Consider the following 21,974-nt stretch of genomic DNA (forward strand, 5'->3'; position numbering starts at 1 on the left):
GGGGGGGTTGTCATTGGAACTCTGTGATAAATTGATCAATGGTTAAGGCATTTCTGACCGAGATTTTTGTTGTGGGGCGTTCCCAGTACAGTCATAGCATGTAGACACAATAGCATGAGTTCAAATGCCCCAATCCAATTCTGGGATCAATTCGTCCCTGTTGATGTTCGACTTCCTGTTCTGATGCTTACCCACGTCCCTGACAGTAGCAGGCAGGACGTTTTTATTTTTGTAAGAATTACATAAATGTGCTGCCTATGTATTGTAAGTATTGTTTGTACTCTTAAATATCAACTTGTCAAACGATTGTCATCTAATGGTAAGCATTGAATCGATGTATGTTTGGGGACCATGTCGTTCTCATGATATGTATAAATCAAATCCTTATTTTGGTCTTATTTTGTACATTGATATTAGCACTGTCAAGCATTATTTTGTTACATGTTGATAGGCTGTTCTCATGTAGAGGAATTACCATATGCCTATGTTACTGAAGTGCTATAAAAATCCCACTTTGGAAGCTTAAAGGACACATGCAAAGGACTTAAACGTAGCTTCCGGTGGACTACACGGATGGCTTTGCTTATTGGCTAGGCGGAGATATGGGGGATTAGAAAAGGTTCACTGATAGCTTACTCATAGTAGAGTCCATGCAAGAATGTAGGCTAGATACATTTGCCTTTTGTTTTTATTGTCTATTAACATGGATCATGTCAAAAGATAAACATGGCACATGATGAGTTCTGCAGTGTCTTATTCTCCTTGGTGTTAGTTGGATGACCAGGGACCTCAATTGCATTGAGTGCCTGCTTTTGAACCAAATTCTACACAGAAGTCAAAGTGTGGAATGTAAGGTATTTTATTTTCACATTCAGTGGGCCATATCTATGGTTGGGACTTTTCCTAGTCGTTGCCAAGAAAGTTCAGTCCCAAAGGAAATGTTTGATATAGATTGATATTGTTATCAAAAGTGTATAATAGTATATTGTTTCAGTAAAAGTAGTATTTTCAATGTAAAGAAATCCCTTAGAGTTTAAATATCGCTATGAATTATGTTTTTTGGTTCATACGATAAAAGCACAATAAGTGAAAGAAGATCAGTTGACATTTGTCTGCTCCCAAATACAACATATGTAGCTTATTTTGTTTGGTCGGATTTAAACTAGAGGCAATGGGTAAGATGTATCCAATGTAGTGTCCATCTGTCTAGCTTTGCAGTTTGGATTGGGAGGGCAGCCCCTGTCTTTCATGTCAATAACCAGAAATAAACCGTTCCACTCAACCAAAACGCTCTCTGTTTTTGCTTATATGTAAACGGTTAGACTCCAAATAGTTATTTCTTTCACGCACCAGTCACTCAGTGTGGAGAATGCACAAAGGAAGGCAAAGGTGAAGATTTCTCCAGAAGTGGATTTACAAGAAGCACAAGTTCACTATCACCTTGAATGTGTCCTGTGTGTCAACCTAAATGCTCTTAACAAGTGAATCCACATATTCACATTATTCACACATGACCTCGTTCTGAAGACCCCCACCCCCCGCTGGTGATAGAACCCTCCTAGCTAACCCACGTTTTACACGGTTCAAAGGAAGCTATCAATAGTGCAGTCGTGACTTCTCCAGTTTTGGAATCTGGGTCCCATGAGCCCGTCCTCGGGGACTGGTGGAGCTTCACCTCTGCCACGTCATCTGAAGGTTTAGACGCGGCAGAGCCGGTCAGTCACAAGCACACGTCTGAAACACACACTAACACCCTGCATACTCTCTCTCTCTCGCTCTCGCTCTCTCTCGCTCTCTCTCTCGCTCTCTCTCTCACTCGCTCTCTCACTCGCTCTCTCTCTCTCTCGCTCTCTCTCTCTCTTGCTCTCTCTCGCTCTCTCTCGCTCTATGTGATCTAAATTCAGCTGCATCCTTATCCTCACAGAGGAAATGTGATTGAGAGAGGCTCAACAATGGCCATAGTGACACATACATGTGTTTACTGTAAAGCTGGATGCGTGAGAGAGGTGGAAGTACCATGTTTGGATAACTGGATAACCCCGGCATGATGATCAACCACTGTCATTCATACATACAGATATACAATCAACACTATTATTTGAACTGAAGTGAGGTAAAAGTGATATGGGATGATGTGGCTGATTCATTCAAGGTTAAAGACAATAAAACTGCCCCACATGTTATCAGTTCATTCCTATTGTGCAATGCAGACACACCTGTGAATGTGATTTCTCACATTGTGAACAGGAACAGCTTCATCGCTGTTTGGTAGGCACATTTGGCAGCTCCCCTGTATGAAGAGTAGCCCCCCCATTGTCATGTCCCGTTGTTAGATGTTTATATTATTATAATCAGCTAAAGGGGCAGTCAGTGGAACACTGAAATCTAAATGTGTGTCTAAATGTATTATCATCTGTGAATGTTCATATTGGCATTTTCAACGCTGATCTAAATGTGAGTCTAAATGTATTATCATCTGTGAATGTTCTGACTGGTATTTTCCTTAACACTTGTGTGTCAGTCTCGGTCAGTTGAATAGACCGGTACTTCCAGAACATGAAGGACGTGGGGCAGGTGCAAAAATGGAAAGTCAACGATATGTAAATTATACAGGAATCGCATGCGCTGATTGGAGCCCCCGTGTGTTTAACGGACAGTGGTTGGGTACACGGTAAAAAGGACATTATTACACTCGACCACGAGTGGTGAGCATCTGCGTGACGCAAGTCACAGTTGGGATATAAAAAGAGGGGAGTCGCGCTCTTTATCAATGAAATAGTTAGAGAGAAAGGTTCTGGCTGAGCAAACTAAACGACTTGTGACTTGATCGACACATTTCTTTGTTTGATTTGGATCTGTAGCAGTGTTTTTATTTACAACCTCGCTTTATTCGAAGTTTGGCAGTCTCCAGAAGCGGATCGAAAATGAAATACATTATAGGAGTTGGCGGGTAAGTTACAATACCTTGCTTACACAATTAAAAGTTCATATAAAATGAACTTATATCCCATTTCAGAGGGTGACATTGTTTCTTCGTAGTACAGTTACATCAAGTAGTAAGTTTCGTAGCTAACTTGATCACGGATCTGACTGATGACAAAACAATAACACATGACATGTGCTGTAGCTCGATAGGTAGGTTTCTTGATAGCTATGTAGCAAAGTCTTAACAGTCAATTAATTAAACTGAACTGAAATATTTGTGGGCTAGTTAAAATTCGCCTCATGCAATGTTGAAACCCGGTAAGTTAATTGTTAACTGGAAGTGTGTAGTGAAACGCCTGCTTTTGAGCGGGCTATTTGAAATGGCTAGGGCGCACTCTTTAGAGAAAAGTGGAGGGAGACTGTTTCCAATGCTTGGTGTACGTGACTAGCTAACTATCAGGGATTGCAAGCCTGATAACTTCATCAATAAAACGAAAGAAGGGCATGCACGCACAAATACAACATTGTCAATTTAGTAAATATCGTTTTGTAAACAACCTTTTTTAATTTCATTTTTTTAAATGCACTCCTTGCCAACACGGAAGTTGTCCCGTACTGTAATGATGGATTACTATCTAGTTTATTTCCCCGCCTCTATTTATATCTCTTTTGCCTGTGGGGATTTTAGTCCTGCTCTCTTCTTTTCAGGGTGACCAACGGTGGGAAGACCACCTTGACAAAAAGACTTATCAAGGCTTTGCCCAATTGCTGTGTGGTGCATCAAGATGACTTTTTCAAGGTAAGTTTTTAGTTGGAACAAGTGTTTTAACAAACGGTTGCATGTCTGACTGTACTCTGCCACAGGGTTTTCTGTTGGTGTGGTCCCTCCCCCGTGTTGATAACCTTACCACTACTCAACTGTAACATAGAATCTTCCTCCTTGCATGCTTCGCATGGCTTCAGTTATGTTTTTTTTTTACACACTACTTGCTTTGAGTACTTGCTCTCATCAGCCTCAGTTATAAGTTTCTATTTTGTATTGATCTGAAATTCTTTACCCGAGTGTACAGCAGTTAAACTGACCTTTCCATTCACTTGCCGGCATATAGAAATGCATGCTTTGCTTAGTTTCCTAACCCCATAGAACGGAGACCCATTGTCTCTAAATGGGTGCTATACATCCTTTCCCTGGCTGCATCTGTTCTATGTTCCCTCCTTTTTAAGCCTACAGAGATTCTTCTAGACTTGCATGGCTATAGCTCTCTCCCTCCTGGCTGTGTGTGTTTGTGTCTTGGCCTGGGGTCTTCTGGCAGTGTACAGATTGCACCGAGGTTGCAGCAATGTTTTATTGGTGACTGTTATTTCAGAAACCCGATCAGATAGAAGTCGGGGACGACGGCTTTAGGCAGTGGGATGGTAAGCCTGCATACATCACCGCAGGAGAACAGTTACTCACCTAACCCCCAACATTCCCCTCCATATTTGGCCCTCTCCTATTGTGTTGATTTTTAAAATTATTTAAATTTCAACAATAGCACCCTCATATAACCTGCAGGACAACACTTCTTCAGTACACTAAATGGAAGATATTTCCTGCCCTCTTGTTATTGATAGCCTCCTGTCCCGAGTCTACAAACTCCCACTTAAAAAAAAAAAAAAACTCCACAACCCAGAATGCATTTATTTTTCAAAAGCGTGCCTCGGCCCTCTAAACTATGCGCCCTCGTTCTTGTTTTCTGTAGTGATCACGGCGCTGGACATGGAGGCCATGACCAACACGATACGAGGCTGGGTGGAGAACCCCGTGAAGTTTGCCCGTTCCCACGGCGTCGTCGTGCCGCCGGTCTCCGAGGCGACCGACCCTGACCAGCAGATACACATTCTCATCGTCGAGGGCTTTCTGCTCTACAACTACAAGTGAGCGCACATACTTTCACATGCAGCTACTGGAGAAATTCAGTCAAATGCATGTCCTTTTCTTATCAGGCAGTGTAAGGTACTAATAAGGGTGCTTAGATAGGAAAACAAGTAGTCATGAGACCATGCCCGTTCCCCCTGCCCTATTACATGGAAAGTGGTTAGCCTAGCTAACAAACTTAGCTGCTCATAGAACAGGTTGTATTGTAGTCTGAGATACCTTATGTGTAACGCATGCCTCGGTCATGGGAACCTAAGCAGGTGGTCTCTAGATCATATGTTCTGAGAACTTGTTAACAATTATGCGGAGGGGGTGGTTTCGCTCAGAGGTCACGTGAGTAGTGGGGGGCGGGGGGGCTATCATTAGGAGGCTACGCTCGCTGTCACACTGGGCTTGTGTGTCTCTAGCAGCACTTTTTCTGCAGGGGCGCTGATAAGGGCATCAGCTGACAAGAAGCCTTTTTTGGCACAACATGAACGCTGTGTTCTGGGGCGGTGTTTTCTGGAACCGTATCTCCAAGGTGGACCTAGACTGCTGTTCGCGTACAGATAGTTTAAAGACAGAACCGCCACGAGAATGATATGTAAATGTACCTTTTCAGATGATTTCTGGTGAAATGACACCAAACTGAGTCACAGGGAGTGAGATGTTGCTTATCAGACGATTGTCAAAATCAACTGAGAACTAGCAACAGAACCCATTTCAGAGTCAAACTTGGTTGTCCCCAGAGCTGTCACTGTGGAAGATGGGGAAGTGGGACACTGTCATTGGCGTGGAAGTGACCCTGTTGTTCCTTGTTCTCCCTCCCCCGTGCAGGCCTCTGATGGACGTGTACAACAAGTGCTACTACATCTCCATCCCCTACGAGGAGTGCAAGAGGAGGAGAAGGTGAGCGTTCAGAGCTCGGGGTTTCGGTTTTCACGTTCGTAACGGGAAACCGTTCGCCACCAGTTGTCTGACCCCCCCCCCCCCCTAGTCGTAGACTTCGAGTTCTGCTTTCCTAACTGTGCCTTTTCCCTGTTCAGTACGAGACTGTACACCGTGCCAGACCCACCAGGCCTGTTCGACGGCCATGTCTGGCCCATGTACCGGAAGCACAGGAAGGAGATGGAGGACGGCTGCTTAGACATCGGTACCTACAAACTTATTTTGGGAGTGCGTTGTCGGTGTGAGAGGTGGATGTTGGGATTGGAGAAGTGCTTCGACAGTGGTACCTAGGAAGTCTGTTCTGGGAGGAGGAATGTGTCTAGGCAGGATTTAATCTGATATACTTTTCACTTTTTTGGGGGAAAATCTTTTTATTTGGTGTCCAGGAGCAGTGGGTCAGTGCTTGATCTTTGCTGTCCCTGTCTTGCAGAGTATCTGGATGGGTTGAAGTCGAAAGAGGAGATCTACCAGCATGTGTATGAGGACATCCAGAACACTCTGCTCAATCGTTTATAGGTAAGCTCTGACTCCTTCATGATGGGCCGGTCTCAGATTGATAGACAGTTGGACCAGCGTTTGAGTGGTTGAGTGACCTAACTGGACTTGTTGTCTCTCCGCAGCAGGAGGACGGCTTCCAGCCTGTAAAGAATTGTGTATATAGCGCCAAGATTGAAGACCACTTTTCATTTTTCATTTTTTTACCATTTTCTTTTTTTCCAACATTATTCCCATTGTAAATAGTTTGAAGGAATGTTAATTTATCAATTTCTGTCTGAATTTTAAGTTGGGTATGTTTTTGTCCCCATATCAACTCGTTCTGTTGCTGTGAAGTCAGCACTGCCCACAGTTGTTACAGTGCTGTCTATCCAGCACTAATAAAATGGGATGCCACCCTTTTTTTAAACCTTACCACTGTGTCCTGTCCTCAATACTAATACAGTGCTGTTTCATCTGTGTATAACTTTCCTGCTGATCCGATCATGGGGTCGCTAACAAACCCATTCCAGCTGTTATTGTTCTATTGCATTAGGTCTACGTAAACCGCATGACTCACCAACTCAAATCAGACAACTCACCCTTTTAGTTTCGCCACCTGATTCGGTTAGCGGGAAAAAATGGCACACAAGCTTATTCCGAGACAGCTTAGACAGAGGAACATCTGTAGGCGGGCAAGGCCATGTGAACCAGTGGATGCGTTCAACACATTGCGTTGCCATCGCCTGTTCTGGGGGATACTAGAGCAGGTCAGACTAAACACCAGATTCAGCTCATTAGTGCTGGATTGGCAGCCCTGGGAGGACCAGTGTACGTGCCAACAGCCCCACATTCCACGTTTATCAATAGGCCAGTGTGTTCCCTCATTCCCCCTGAGGAAATACCTGTTTTTACAGGAGCGCTATTCTGGTGTATACTGTAGGTGCGTAGTGTTTGCCACAGATACTTTGAAAAAGTAATCTTATTACTGATTACTCCTTTAAAAAGTTACTTGATTACTTGATTTTAACGTAACTAAGTTAGATTACAAGTTACTTTATTAGTTACATTCAGCAGCTGCCGACAACACGCCCGCCGCCTCAACATAAACTGACAACCGGTTTAACACTCACTTTATTCATGTTTCTTCAAATTTGATGTCGTGTTTTTGTAGCTTGATAGCACTTTGTGGCCACCAGCACAGTGTACAAAGAACCTTGATATTTCCATCTTTAGCTGACATACTCAAAATAGTGATTGTATTTCCAACTCGAAAATGCGCATCTCTCTCTCCTCCATTGTTGTTTGTGTCGCTGCATGGTAGGTCTGTATATACACGTGACGTGACCCTCATGCTGAACTTAATAGTCACATAGGCTACATGACTTCACTCCCAGAGACGCAAGAAGAAATCTAAGATATATTTGACTATTAATGACAAAATAGTAACGCACAGTGACTTGGACAAGTAACTTTAATCTGATGACTGGTTTGGAAATGGTAACGCGTTAGATTACTCGTTACTGAAAAAAGTGGTCAGATTAGTAAGGTGTTTCCGGCATCACTGGTAGTGAGTATGGTACCAATGTCACATGACTAACACAAATGTTAACCTAGGAGCAGCCAACTTCACCATGGCATGCACACCACGGTATACATTAACCCTCGTGCTGCCTTCGGGTCACATGACCCAAAGGTTCATAACGGACCATCGTTGTGTTTACCCAATACAAAAACAAATATTTTTTTCTTTTAACCATTCCAATGTGGGGGGTCTGAGACAGCCCGACAGTTAAATAAAAATGCTTCACTTTGTTTTTGTATGAGGTAAATTTGTCGCAATACGAAGGTGGGTCACAATGACTGATGGGTCAGAATGACCCGAAGATAACACAAGGGTTAAGGGTGAAGTACCGCAAGGTCACGCAGCCAGGACGAGTTCAGCGTAAGTGAGATAAGATGATTTGTTGGTTGAAAACTGAATGCATGCACGTGTGCACTGTATCTGGTTGTCGTCAAGTAACTGACAGGAATGCAACGGAGGTGGGATTGTAGGTCAGGCAGCCGGTCTCTGGGACTGCGGTATAATGTCTCAGTCTTATGCAGAATTCATAGAACGTTCAAACATACCTTTTTTTCCCCAACTGTTTTAATACACTGCTCCATCTGTGTGTGTGTGTTATTCTCCTACCCCCTAGACTTGTTTGCCTATACACCCCCCCCCCCCCCCCAGGCTTGTGTGCCAAGTGTCTTGCTGCAGCGTTGTGTAACCCGGTGACAATGGAGTGCATAATGACAGGTAGAAGTGACACTGTTGACTGGACTGAACTGAACTCACTGCAGCGTGTGTGTGTCAAAGCTCGTTATCACTGTTGAGTTGTGAAACTGCAGCCCTCATAAGGAACTCGATTAGCTTCACCGAAAACCAACCTAGACTTCCTATGAATCCATGTGGTCTCACTACCGAGAGATGACCGTACATGTTTCTACCCTTTACATTTGTGGATTTATGACACTGACATGGTGAAAGATCACAATATACAAATGTCCTCGTGTATCCCCCCCCAACACCTACAATTCCCCCCACAGACACGCACACAGGCCTGCACTAACAAGGTTTGGATTATTGAAGCTGCTTTACACTAAAGTCTACTGAAGTCTGAACTGTGAGAAAGCATCCTGTCTAGACATTTTTCCTGTGACGAAACTGACCTCATTTTTAGGGACGGAAAGGTCTGGATGAACTACCACCTCGTTGTTACTCTGCTAGTCTCCTAGCTAGTCTGTGTAGCACTGTTACCCTTTGTTCCTGTATCACGTCTCCCACCGTTTCTGTTGTGGAACATGGAATCATCCGGATTTAGCTGTGGGATTGTTCTGTTCTTGTCAGAGAGAAGCTGTCGGTGTTTGATATGGGGACATGCTGTTCACCTGGGACCGGACAGGCTGCTGAAGCCTGACTTTTGATGATCAGCCTTCGCTGACATCTTTATGGAACCGAATCTGTCATTGGTTATGAGAGACATTGTAAATCTGTGTTTTATTATGACACCTGAGATAGGAACCCGTTTACCAGTAAAGGTGTTAAAAGGTCGGCAAAATATAACTTTATAGACAACCAGTTCCTTGATAAACGTGGTTGGTCTGGTGTTTGTTTCGACATATACCACTTGGTTCTGGCTGATCATTTTCTTTTATAAATTGAACTTTGACATTCCATTGTTTGAAGCAACATGAAAGAGTTCCACAGTAGCTACCTTCCTGCAATGGCTTGCTGTCTGTGGCTTCTCCTGGAGCCCTGGAGTCAAATGTGGTGACCGGAGTGTTTCAGCAGCTAAAGACCACATGCTAACACATCCAGTTAGAGCCAGCCTGAGCCAACCACAGCTCGTAATGACTGACCGCTGGAACTCAGATTCTCTCTCTCTTTCTTCTTTACGTTTGCATCTCTCTCTCTCTCTTTTCATTTTTTGTCTCTGCCTCACACATACACAAAGACACACACACCTACATTGCTGAAAGGCCCTGAGTGCCTTTCAGCAATGTAGGGTGAGGACACAGGCAGGGTGTTTGTTTATATTTAGCTGGGATTCTTGCCGTGTCAGGGGAAGATATGGGGGGGGCTTTCACAGAGACAGACACCCTACTAATCCACAGCATGACTGGCGGGACGACCACACATACCCTGGGGGTGGGGGGGGGGGGCATGCGGGGGAAAGGTGAGGCCCTCTAAACCTCTGGCCCCTCTCTATCCTCCCTACACTCACTGCCTCACGTCAGTGGAAATAGAGAGAGAGAGAGATAACCTTTCCGCTTGTTTTGTCGCTTGTACTCCCTGTCATCTCCTGGCAACCAGAGCGCAAAAAGGTTCTCTGTCGCCGTGTGATGTGAGCGTGGAGAGGGCCGCTCGGGGGGAGCTGGAGAGTACAGGGGAACCGTCTGGGCCAATGAGGGCCAGGTATCAGGGGCCCACCTGGCTTCCCCAGAGGATACTGCTGGGGTGGGGGGGGGGGGGGGGGGAGTCAGCCATGACTCGAATGGCTGATGACGAACCAAGAATAATGATAGCACCTCAGTCAACACCTCACATGTACTGTAGCCTCTGTGTGGTATAAATGATACTTTGTGTAACTGTACTGTAACAGTTTGTGTTGGCTGAGAACTGACGAGATCAGGTGGCCGTCAGACTATTCTGAGATGTCTTCCCCGCAAACAGATGTGACACAGGAAAGTACAACCGGCATACAGCGGCGATGGGAGAAACGTGGGAGATAATGTGCTTGTCAATGCCACGTCACCGCAGCTATCCCCTCGTAGATCACTTACGGTTTGAGTCACTGTCATTAATCTAACTAGGATTGACATCTCATAAAACTGTCACTGAAATTACAAAAATCTATGTGCTTTATTCATTCCAATATATTTATAATAGTCATCATCCAAAAGTCCTCAATTTGGAGATTACAGTTTATGACAATGAAGATCATTTAAATGTTTTCATGTATTTGACCTTTAATCTGTAATAATAGCCGTGATTATCTAGATAATACTTAATGAGTTACATGTTTTTTTTATTTGATATTTCATGTAGGCCCTTGTTGGATAAGTTAAAAGTCACAATATTTTCTTTAGTTAAAAATAGCCAACCGCCCACCTGTACGACTGGATAGCCATACATGGAATGAGCTGTAAGGAAAGTCCAACCTGACGACATGTCGTATGGTAGGTATTTTGTAGTTTTCCTTTGACGGCATCAGGTGCTCTCTCTGTGCTTTTCCGTGCGCATGTGGAACAAGAGAAGGTGACGTTGGCCAACGGCAGTGCACTCCGATCCAGGATCAGCTGATATTTCCTAATACTCGTCCTAACCATTCAGGCTGTGCAACAGTGATGGAAATATAACATGCTTTACTAGGTGACCACTGCCACCGTGCGGTATAGACTGCCGCGAAAAATCTGACGGACCAAAAAAGTGCAGAAAGATTTACTTTTGCTTCTCTTAAGTCAGGGCTTCTTATGCGGTTTGTTTTCCTCTGTGTCAGAGTAGGTTTCTGCAATACTGTATTTCATAAACGGTGGATGAGGTAACCAAGAAACTGGATAGCTCACTTTTACAGTGGGGTTTAGAGTGTGGTAGTTGCAACAAATGTAAAAAGGTGTTTGAGCGCTTTGCAGGGGGAGTGCGCCACCTGCATGTGTGCATATGGTTGTGATTCTTCGTGAAGTCTGGCCAAGGACGTCTCACAAACACGTATAATGAGGTATGTGGAATAGGGAATAAGTTACAATAGAACCTGTGCTCAAACGCAAAATAAGGGCAAACTGTTTAAACAATTCTGTCACAAAAAAACAGATTCTGGTAGATTTTGTCTATACAGTAGACATCTCCCTCATATCACTCTTTGAGTCCTCCCACCTATGCTCAAGATTTACTTTATCCTGAACAAATACTTGTGTAACTCTCAGGCGTTGGTGAAGAAATGGTTAAGTGACACATGGTCTTTTTCTTGCAAAGAAGCCCCGGTCTGACTCTTTAACGTTTGTACCGCATGGGTAGACACAAACTCCTTGTATGAAAGCGAAAGCCTCACATTTCTTCCATCCAGGTAGTTCCCGTTATACTCGAGCCATGGTGCTTTTGTGCGCAACCGCGTGACGGAATCAAGGGTGTCTACAAAACACTAACTGTGTTCCATCATATTTTCGCCGAAGTGTCAAATACAAAGTTGACGCGCCGGTGTTTGTGTAGTGCTTCAGGAAGCCTTCTGTGCACCCAGTCAGTTCACCATGGAGAAGACAGCTCTCGTCCTTTTCTGCCTTCTCCACATTCTGGTGCGTTTGAGCACTGGACAGCAACATTTACGCGCGCGTGTTGGTGGACCGTGGAAACACCAGATTCAGTGGGAGAACAACGGTCGTGTGTATAGTTTACTCAGCACGGGGTCAGAGTACCACTCGCCGGTACAAGCGAGGAGACAGCCGCAACTTTACCTGACCACTAAAGGACACAACCGACAACCACCGGGCGCGCCAATCAGATCCTCCAGGACTGGTTCTCCCGATTTAGAGGAGCGGAACGGAGGGCATTCGCAACGCAGAGCACGCGGAGAGTTGGATACCTCGGTTCTAGGTTCTGAAGTCCGTCAATATATGGTCGCAACTGGCCGCCACACCACAGGTGCAAGAAGTCAGCCGCGAGTAGAGACCGCGGTGGTGGGATACCCGGGCGCCCGTCGTCCCCCTCAAGAATCCCGTTCCAATATCTCCGTTTCCTCGCCAATACAAGAATTTTCGGGAAGTGGAATTCCAAGAAGTGGAAGGAGACTTGCTTTGAGTGGTGAGAGCCTGTCGGGTCCAGAACAAATTAGGTCCACTGCGGCACCAATAAGATCAGTTGATTTTACGGACGGCCGGGGCGCCGGTCAGGAGCGACTGACGAGCCCAGAACCAACAACACGAGGACCCACAACAGCGCGTCTCAACAACTTGGAGGATGAGAGCAACGGACGCCAAATCCTGCAGCGTTCCAGTGTGGATAACACTCACAGTGCCCAAATAACGCGTTCCCCTCCTTCGTCCAGGGCCGTTGAGGCACCAGCGAATGTATCTCCAACTGCTCTTTCCAACAATGCCGTCGAAACGCACATTACACGTCCACAGCGCGTGGAACCCAGGACCGTGGATAACATGATAGGCGACGACCCACAGAACCCCAACAAGAACCACCGGAACTCGGTGTTCTACAACATGTACCCGTCTTCAGGCGCTAGGACCAGAGGCTCCATGCGCCAACCGCGGCCAGACATGGGCTATGGCACACGATTCTTCCATAACGGTAAGCAGAAGTAACAAAACATGGTATCCTATAAAAGACACCCCAGTCATGTAATTAATCAAATAAATACAAATTGAGATGTGTCATGATTCAATCGGATAGGTCTGCGTTTTCAGTAGCCTGGAGCCTGGACTCCCAGTCTCAGTCTCCATGTAGATGAGGGTGCTGTGTTCCTCCTCAGGTCTCCCAGACCTGGTCCCTGACCCCTACTACATCCAGGCTGCCTCCTACATCCAGCGTGTCCAGATGTATGCTCTCAGGTGTGCCGAGGAGGAAAACTGTCTGTCAAGGTAATCATTTATTACATTGTTTTACCAGGGCAGTATTACTATGCTATATGAACCTATTTATCGAACAACGCAAGACAATTTAGGCCACAAGCTCATGTCTGGATCCAAGTTTGACACATTTGATCCACATCCACAGATTTAACAGACGCTGGGAATAAGTCATTTTGTACCTTTTTTTGGGTTGTTGGAGCAAATGTCCTCTTCGGTTGCTAGGTCTGTTTGTGTTGACCAGACTTCCTTGGCTCCTGCCCAGTTGGAAGTTACAGTACAATGATAGAGCTGCAGCACAAAACCTGGCAACCGACCTAGGTTCTCTCTCTTCGCCTCAGTGCCCCGCCAAGTAAAATAATCTCTACATTTTCTGTAGAAAAAACCCTGCACAGCCTTCTCCCCAGAGCCCTGCACATCACACCTTGGTAACACACTACGGTAACTGTTACCAACAGTCTGCTTGGACGCTGTAGATCCAGCTGTAGTAAGGAGCCTAATCTGGTCCCTCGGCTACCACATTCCCATGGTTCCAAATCCCCATGGTTACCACAATTACAGTCTCCCTCTGTTGTCAAGCGCAAGGTCAAGCTATTTCATGACCTCCATTGTTGTGGTGCAGGACGGCGTCCCATCCGAGTGTCAGAGATCTTGACTACAGGGTTCTGCTGCGGTTCCCCCAGAGGGTGAAGAACCAGGGTACGGCAGACTTCCTTCCGGTCAAGCCCCGGCACGAGTGGGAGTGGCATAGCTGTCATCAGTGAGTCCAGGAGGCCTATGTGTGTGTGTGTGTGTGTGTGTAGGTTTGTGTGTGTGTAGATGTGTGTGCATGTGTGTGTGTGTGGAGACACAAATCCAGACATTGATCCATCTTACCGGGTGAAAACGTCCGCCAAAGTTTAACCCGTGTCCTGTCCACGTCCCTAGGCACTACCACAGCATGGAAGCTTTCAGTAACTACGACCTCCTGGACATCCCCTCGGGCAGGAAGGTGGCTGAGGGTCACAAGGCCAGTTTCTGCCTGGAGGACACCAGCTGTGACCCCGGAGTGCGCCGACGCTACGCCTGCACCGCCCACACCCAGGTGCCTCCCTCTGCCAGCCCCTGCCGGCCCATCCATCCATCTCTCCATCCATCCATCTCTCCATGCATCCATCCATCTCTCCATCCATCCATCTCTCCTTCCATCCATTCAATCGTTAATTCCCTCTTTCAATCAGTCATTTATTCGGTCCTTTATTTATTCTTTCATTCAGTCAGTCAGTCAGCAAATTTATTTTCCACCTTTCGATTCGTGGGCCTCGATATCCTATTAAGTGTGACTTGTGTGTGTTGCAGGGGCTAGGCCCCGGATGCTATGACACGTACAACGCCAACATCGACTGCCAGTGGATCGACATCACGGATGTGCCGCCGGGAAACTACATCCTTAAGGTTGAACCCGGACGAATCATACGTGGAGCACACTCAGCACAGTAGTGTAGGGCAGCAGGGCGGGGCGGGGCTACGTCAGAGCTCAACCCATGTCGTCTTTCCCCTCCAGGTGACAGTGAACCCGACCATGCAGGTGCAGGAGTCCGACTTTTCCAATAACGTGGTGAGGTGTGATATCAGGTACACTGGCACCCACGTCCAGGCCAGGAATTGCATGATCACCGGGTAGGTCTCTCTCTCTCTCTCCCCCCCCCCCCCCCCCCACACACACACACACAGACACACACAAACACACCTACACGCACGCGCACACCAATCTCTCTCTCTCGTGTCCAGAGACACCTTCTGGAGGCGGAGAGATCTCAGTTGAACGGGGTTGCTTGTCATTGATTCCACAGAAGTTAACGTGGCTATCGTCCACTCCCGGGAGGAACTCTGGTCCCTGGCAGGTGGAAGCATCAGTGTGCCTCTGTGTTAGCTGAGGAAACCATCTACCTTCCTCAGCACTCCCAAGCTAGCTGGCACCATCCAATGTCTTACACTCTGTCGGCTCGTATCTACCTAGCCCCAGTAACTATTGTATATATTATTACCGTGGATCTCCAGAGCCGCAGCATGTTGCGTGTGCTGTGTGAGATGAGAGTCCAATGTCTCGTGTGACCCTGGGGCTTGGCTGTAGCTGTGTGTTGGAGGGTTATCTATCCTCAGACATAACAAACAAGCCAAGGAAGACTCCGGTCGAACCCAAACGAAACATAATGCTGTGTGTCAGGAAGTCAGGTGGCCGAGCGGTGAGGGAGTCGGGCTAGTAATCTGAAGGTTACCGGTTCGATTCCCGGCTCTGCCAACTGACGTTGTGTCCTTGGGCAAGGCACTTCACCCTACTTGCCTCGGGGGTATGTCCCTGTACTTACTGTAAGTCGCTCTGGATAAGAGCGTCTGCTAAATGACTAAATGTAAATGTGTCTCTCAGCCGGTGGGTGTTTCGAGAAGGTCAATGGTGCTCCTGTCTCTCATTCGCATGCTGAAGGAGAATTGTTACTGTGTTGAGTCATCCATTGACTCTATAAAGTGTCCAGAGGGTTTTATGAGTTGAGCCAACACCTATGTACTGTATTTATAACATAAAACAATATTAATCAAGTAAATATCCCTATGTACGCATCACTATATGTATGGCATGAATGACTTTCTGTAATTCTTTGGACTTGCACTGCCAAAGCCGATTGGAGACACACAATACAACTGTTCAATAGTGTTATGATGTACTTTTTTGTTTTATTGGTGACAGACTGAATTGTTTTTCTGCCGTTTGTGAGCGGACGTACTTTGTTTTTGTGTGGGTATATTTGGGAATAAAGGTTGCCTCAGACTAACACATTGTTCTGTGCATACAGTCACTTAAGGACAAACAGAAGCCCATTCACTGACATCCATAAAATAAAATATTTCACAGAATAATTTGTCAAAACATTTAGTAGTGACGTCACATCAGCCTGTGTTTTATTTCAGCAGACCCATTGCAGAGAGGAGAGTGGCTAATTTCCTCAATGAGTTAGAAAAACATGGCGTGCCTGAGAGACAAATACAGTATAAAACCAACCCAACTTAGCACATAACGAGTATCGGAAATGGAAAGGTAAACACGATTTAACACGGCTGCTGCCGTAACGCGTGTGTGTTCACCAGGTGGTGTGAGAGGGGTCAGAGCAGGTCCATTCCACTGGTGTCTACTCCATTACGAATGCCTGGGCAGCACCGAGACATGTTTACATACAGCTCCGGTGCTAAGTAAGGCCACTGTCTCCTGGACGCTTGGAAGAAATGGAAAACATTTCACCTGAATGCTCCTGATGTATTCATGGCAGTCAGTCTTGGTGGGGGCACTGTAGAGCGTGTGTGTGCGCACGTGGGTGATGAGAGACGAGAGGACAGGTTGGATATGACCTCATAGCTCTGTCATGCCAAACATGCCATGGAGGCCGCTGTGTCCTGATTGATCAGATGTCGTATATCATTCATTAAAGGAACAAGCCCTAATTCAGTCAATGCTTTGAGTGGTGGAATGTGACTGGGGGGGGCTTACATGTGCCCAAAGATAGTATCACGTTCAGCGGCTACTAACTTATGAGCCCAGTGTTGGTCAAGGAGGAAATGTTTTGGATTGTGCCTTCAATGATCCATGACAGAATGTTCAGAAGCTAAGAGTACCTAAGAGTAGCAAGGCTGTACTCTGCAGGCATCCAGTCCAGACTCTACTGCAGGAGTGACACCTCTAACATCCTCTGGAAGGGCGTGGCAGCAAGGAATTAGGCCTGGGATGAGAGGTGATGGCAGAAAGGTGGAGGCTGAGACTAGGGGTGAGGCTGGGGCTGAGGTCATTGAGTCAAATGTACTTTAGAGCTCAACATCACTTCTCCCCATGAAACTGTGACAACATTTTGTATCCTCCCTGTCCCTATTCATAGTCCTTCACACCAGGCTATGTCTGCTGTAAAGCAAGGTAGCGTGACAGACACACAGCACAGTAGGAACACTGCATCCCTGATATCCGTCGGCAAACCGACGTCCGCAGGTCAAATACAATTCTCTCGTGGCCCTGTCCAAACATGGCTCCTCGGCGGAACCCCCACCATCTTTGGTCAAAGCCGGCGTGCCGAGTCTTTGAGCGTCAGACAAGAGGTCAGAGAGGAGCCTGTCGAGGGGGATGGCGGGAGGGGGGAGGGGGGGGGGGCGTTTGCTCGGGGGCAGCCTGACGTGTTAAGTCCCGAGGGTGGGCGAGCTCCTTCCAGCCCGCCCCTGGAGGATGGCAGGGAGCAGAGAAATTCCACAGCGAGTGGAGACCCAGCCAGGAGACCCAGCCAGATCCCGCTTAGATCAGCGGCTAATATAGGAGCTAACCTGTATTCATCATCGACTTGAACTGTCTGCCTCCCTGTCTGCTTACCTTGCCTGGCAGTTTCACAGTAAACAGACTACGGCCTTCAAACCATCCCACCATTCAGAGCGAGATTGAACGCTTGGCCTGGTAACAAGTTAACGTCTTGATTCTGTGAAGTCACCGCCATTTCATCACAATGAAACCAATAGTCTGAGACTTTCTGATGGCTGTTATGTTCCACAGAGAGACGCATTTACCATGTCTGATACCACCACACCTGTTTGTTCACAGTGGACAGTTGAGAAGCGGAACACTGAGGTAAAGACTTCATTTGTGTGTTCGGAGCTGACTAGCAAAAACGTCTGACGTTTTAGCACGTAGACAGTGTTTACCTGGGCAGGACAGGAGACTTTCTGGACTGCGAAGGTTTGCACATCATTACACGTTAACAAGTTCCCCCCGTTTGAAATAGAAGAAGAATGTTGGTGTGCTTAATGGTCCTGTACTTTTCCTCCAAGGCTCCTGTGCAAACACTAAAGACCAGTCAATATGCCCTCTGTAGCATATACATAGTCATTTTTAGCCCCAGTGAAATCCTGTTATTCTATTATTCTTGGGGAGGGAGACCAGCCAGATGGGATGTAGGTAGGGGGAGGGTGGGGTAGGAGAGGAGAGGAAAGGAGGAGAGAAAGGGATGGGAGTTAGGAGACGATACGGGACTGGTGGGTGGGTGGGTAGGTAGGTAGGAGAGGAGAGGGGTGTAGGAGAAGAGGGAAGAAGAGAGGAGAAAACAGTGGTGGTAGGAGAGGAGAAGGGAGGGGTTGAACTGAAACAATCCTATAACTTTTGGTTTAAAATAAATGTTTAAATTCCAGTGTTGTTCTGCAGTCATGGTTTTTACATGCAGTCCACTGGTCCCCCATCTGCCCACCATTCCCAGAGAGGATGCTACTGGAACCAGGCCCCTGGAAACAGGGGCAGGTGAGGGCCCACTACAGACTCTAGACTTGAGAATGCACACTACTGGCTGTGACTGTTTGGGAAATTAACACATTAGTTTGTCAATAGGTTACATCGAAATGAAAGCCCACAGAAATGTACACCTCCAATATATTCTAGTCACCAAAGGCCTATTTTATTTCATTACAATATCCTTTTACTTTCAACCAATCAGCCCCCTCTCCTGGCCCTGTGTGATCTCTTCCTAGCCAGACATGGTTTCAGACATATGCAGGAGGAGACAGGGGGAGGGGTGAGAGCAGGGTCTATAGGGGTGGATGTATAGCTCAGTACATCTCAGACAAGAGTCAAATAAACAGAGACATGGACACTGGCCATGCAGAACCACAAATATACACACAGTCGACTGCCATGCTGCTGTTATTTCCCATCACATAGACGTGGTTTTCAGTCCAGTGTGATTCACTCAAAAATAGTAAATGTGCCATTTTCAGGTGTTAGAAATACATACTTTGGAATTTGTTATTGCACCTCTATACAAAGCACTCATAACAAGTACTAGTAACAAATCACACAGTGACAGGCAGTGCTAATAGATTAAATGAGAACAGCTAGTTCTGGTCAGGAATTTCCGTTCCTCCAGCCTTTACTTACTTCTTGAGGTTCCAGGAGAAGTCTGGAGTTCTTCAAACAATGGCGCCCTCTGGTGGTGATAACACAGTATTTGATGATGTGTGAGCGAGATGTTTTTACATTTAGTAGACGCTATTATCCAGAGCGACTTACAGTTAGTACAGGGACATTCTCCCTGAGGAAAGTAGGGTAGGCAAGTAGGGTGAAGTGCCTTGCCCAAGGACACACCGTCATTTTGCACAGCTGGAAATCGAACCGGCAAACCTCTGATTAATAGCCCGATTCCTTAACTGCTCAGCCATTTGACCCCCCATGTTTTTACGACTGGACCAATGTGCTATAGTAACAATAGAATCTGAGGCCCGTGGGATCGCTTTAGACAGAAATACTTTCAACAAAATACAGTTTTTCTCAATTGCTAAAACACTAAAACCCATTGGCAGAACAAAGTTGTCAGTTGCCTGAACTCATGTAGCTAATTGTGCAGTCTGTTGTTAATACCTTAAACCATTTCACATGGTAAAACACAATTTGCAGATCCCACTTAGAACTATATGTTTTGAACAATGTGTTTTCTATTTTTTGGTGTATTGTTTACTGACTGCTTGGTAGTGTATATCATTTTGATCACTTTATTTATGTCAGAGCAGTGTTTGACTTTGAGCACAGGTAAAACTGTTTTGAGGTGAAAGTTTCATTTTGCAAGAGGATTCAGAGGTTTTGTAAATAGTGCTTGAAGATGAGGTTTTGTGTTTACAGTTTTGAGAAAATGGGTGACTGTTTCAAGAAATGTGTTTTAGCAATTGTGAAAAACTGTAAATACGGTTTGTTATGTTATGGGTTTTTGATTTTTTCCTTTTTTTGACAAAATAATTCTGCAGACCTTACAACACCAATAATAACAGCCAGGGCCGGTGGAATATTTTTTAGAGAGAAAACCTCTCAACCCCAAATCATCAGTCACACACACACACACACACACACATCCTAGTGCTTTTACTCAATCACACACACATGCACGTGCATATTTTAATGCATTCCTCATTTGGTGACCAGAATATTAGGTTGAGTTTACTAGTCGTGTAATGTGTGGGGAGAAAAGCTCATTACTATGAGCATACAACTCTGCCATTACATTTGACTGTAAAGTTGTGCTTTTATGGACTGTGTAAGGTATGTTTACTATGAAAGATATTGCCTTTTTTTAAAGCACACTTCTGGAACACTTTTACACAGATCCACATGGTGGTGCTATTTGATCAGTAAGAGTTACTCATTCACACAGCAACACTTGACCTAAGATTGTCATCTTTAGGCGTGGTGAATGACTGTCTTGAACAGATAACGAATTGCGCAAGATCAACACACTCAAGTGATGTCTATGGTGACACATAGCCCTGGTCATGCAATTCATGATTTGCCACTGTAATTCCAACTCTTCCAGACTTCCTTCCTTATTAGAGTCATGTCTTTTCCGGCAACAGAAGTCTATTGTACACTGTGTGGCAATATCTGTCTGACTTCTAGATGACCAAGAAACCTGTCATTTGTCACAAAGGGGACAGTAAATTAAGCATACGATATTAGTCTTATTCATATTGTACACATTATTTTGTTATAGCATGCACTCAGTTGGGCTATCATGGAAGTTTTACTAAATATTTAAGAACTTACTAAAACAGTGCCATGTGAAAGCATTAAAATACTTCACTAATTACAGTAAACTTGATTAGCTAATAATGTAGTCATATTATGTATATTAATTTACTGACCAGGTTTATGATTAGATAGGATGTCTTGCTACAGTGGCATTACGATCATCTCACTTTTTAGGTTTAAGGGGCCTGATGTTCAGTATGAATTACTATGTTATTCGTTGCTTTAACATAAATCTGAAAGAATCTGCTATTGGACAAGCAGAGATCTATTTAATTCAAGAGACCTCAGATTTCAGTCTGGACAGACGTAACACAACCCAAACCCAGCCACTAACTTTCTTAGTGAACAAGGTGAGTCATGAATCCAGCCTGCTTAGACATGTTTAGAATGACGTACGAGAACTAGGTGAGCCGGAATATCCACGCAAGTTCGGTTGATCGTTGGAGGCACATGGATATTGCCAAGCCTTTGGAGCTTTCAAACCAGCCTGGACTCCTTTGTGTGATTGCTGGATGAGTTTTTGGCTTCAGGGGGGGAAATTGTTATCTCTAACTGACAATGCTGAAGTTATTTTAGTTGCATTTGCACATTTCAGTCATGACAGTCACAGATATTATGAAGAGCTCAGGCATGCGAGGGATTGTTGGGTCCATACCTGCGGTGGGGAACTATGAAGAGGTAGATGACAGGAGGCTCATCACGTATCTGTCATTCCACTTCCTGTGGGGAAACTCTAGATAAAGGCACGTAAACCATGTCCTTTCTAGACAAGTGATCCGTGAGGCTGTAAGTATTGTGACATTGGTCATGCACACAAGTGTGTTTCAAGAAGCGATGACTGGAAACACTGGTGGAGTAGCAGACGGGTGCTGATGCAGTAGGTGGTGATACGGTTCTGATCAGAGTAGGAAATCTCCAAGCACCATGTTTAAAAGAGGTTTACGGGCCGAGAATCTATAAATATGTTAACACCTGAATGCTTGCGTTTGTTGAAACCATCCATTTCAGCTTACTTGCGGGACGATGAAACCCAGATAGGAGCAAAAGAAA

General features: G+C 45.5%; 2 protein-coding genes across 3 annotated transcripts; both read left to right on the forward strand.

Annotated features, from left to right (window-relative positions):
- The first annotated feature begins 2,746 nt into the window (after nucleotides 1–2,746).
- Nucleotides 2,747–6,679, forward strand: mibp (muscle-specific beta 1 integrin binding protein). 2 transcript variants are annotated; one of them, XM_067229667.1, is made up of 8 exons: nucleotides 2,747–2,950; nucleotides 3,634–3,724; nucleotides 4,293–4,341; nucleotides 4,668–4,842; nucleotides 5,660–5,731; nucleotides 5,869–5,975; nucleotides 6,201–6,286; nucleotides 6,391–6,679. In XM_067229667.1, exons 1-7 carry the CDS (start codon nucleotides 2,925–2,927, stop codon nucleotides 6,284–6,286), a joined length of 606 nt encoding a protein of 201 aa, XP_067085768.1. In that variant the 5' UTR covers nucleotides 2,747–2,924; the 3' UTR covers nucleotides 6,391–6,679. The 2 variants fall into 2 exon arrangements, with proteins under 2 accessions (XP_067085768.1, XP_067085769.1); XM_067229668.1 differs by lacking the exon at nucleotides 4,293–4,341 and having other exon boundaries at nucleotides 2,928–2,950.
- A 5,352-nt stretch (nucleotides 6,680–12,031) lies between these two features.
- On the forward strand, nucleotides 12,032–15,228 carry loxl5a (lysyl oxidase-like 5a). The gene is made up of 7 exons (XM_067229907.1): nucleotides 12,032–13,079; nucleotides 13,261–13,369; nucleotides 13,980–14,117; nucleotides 14,285–14,441; nucleotides 14,696–14,791; nucleotides 14,901–15,016; nucleotides 15,190–15,228. Exons 1-7 carry the CDS (start codon nucleotides 12,032–12,034, stop codon nucleotides 15,194–15,196), a joined length of 1,671 nt encoding a protein of 556 aa, XP_067086008.1. The 3' UTR covers nucleotides 15,197–15,228.
- Nucleotides 15,229–21,974: the final 6,746 nt, after the last annotated feature.

This window comes from Osmerus mordax, chromosome 26 (assembly GCF_038355195.1).
Source record: "Osmerus mordax isolate fOsmMor3 chromosome 26, fOsmMor3.pri, whole genome shotgun sequence".
Classification (NCBI taxonomy): Eukaryota; Metazoa; Chordata; class Actinopteri; order Osmeriformes; family Osmeridae; genus Osmerus; species Osmerus mordax.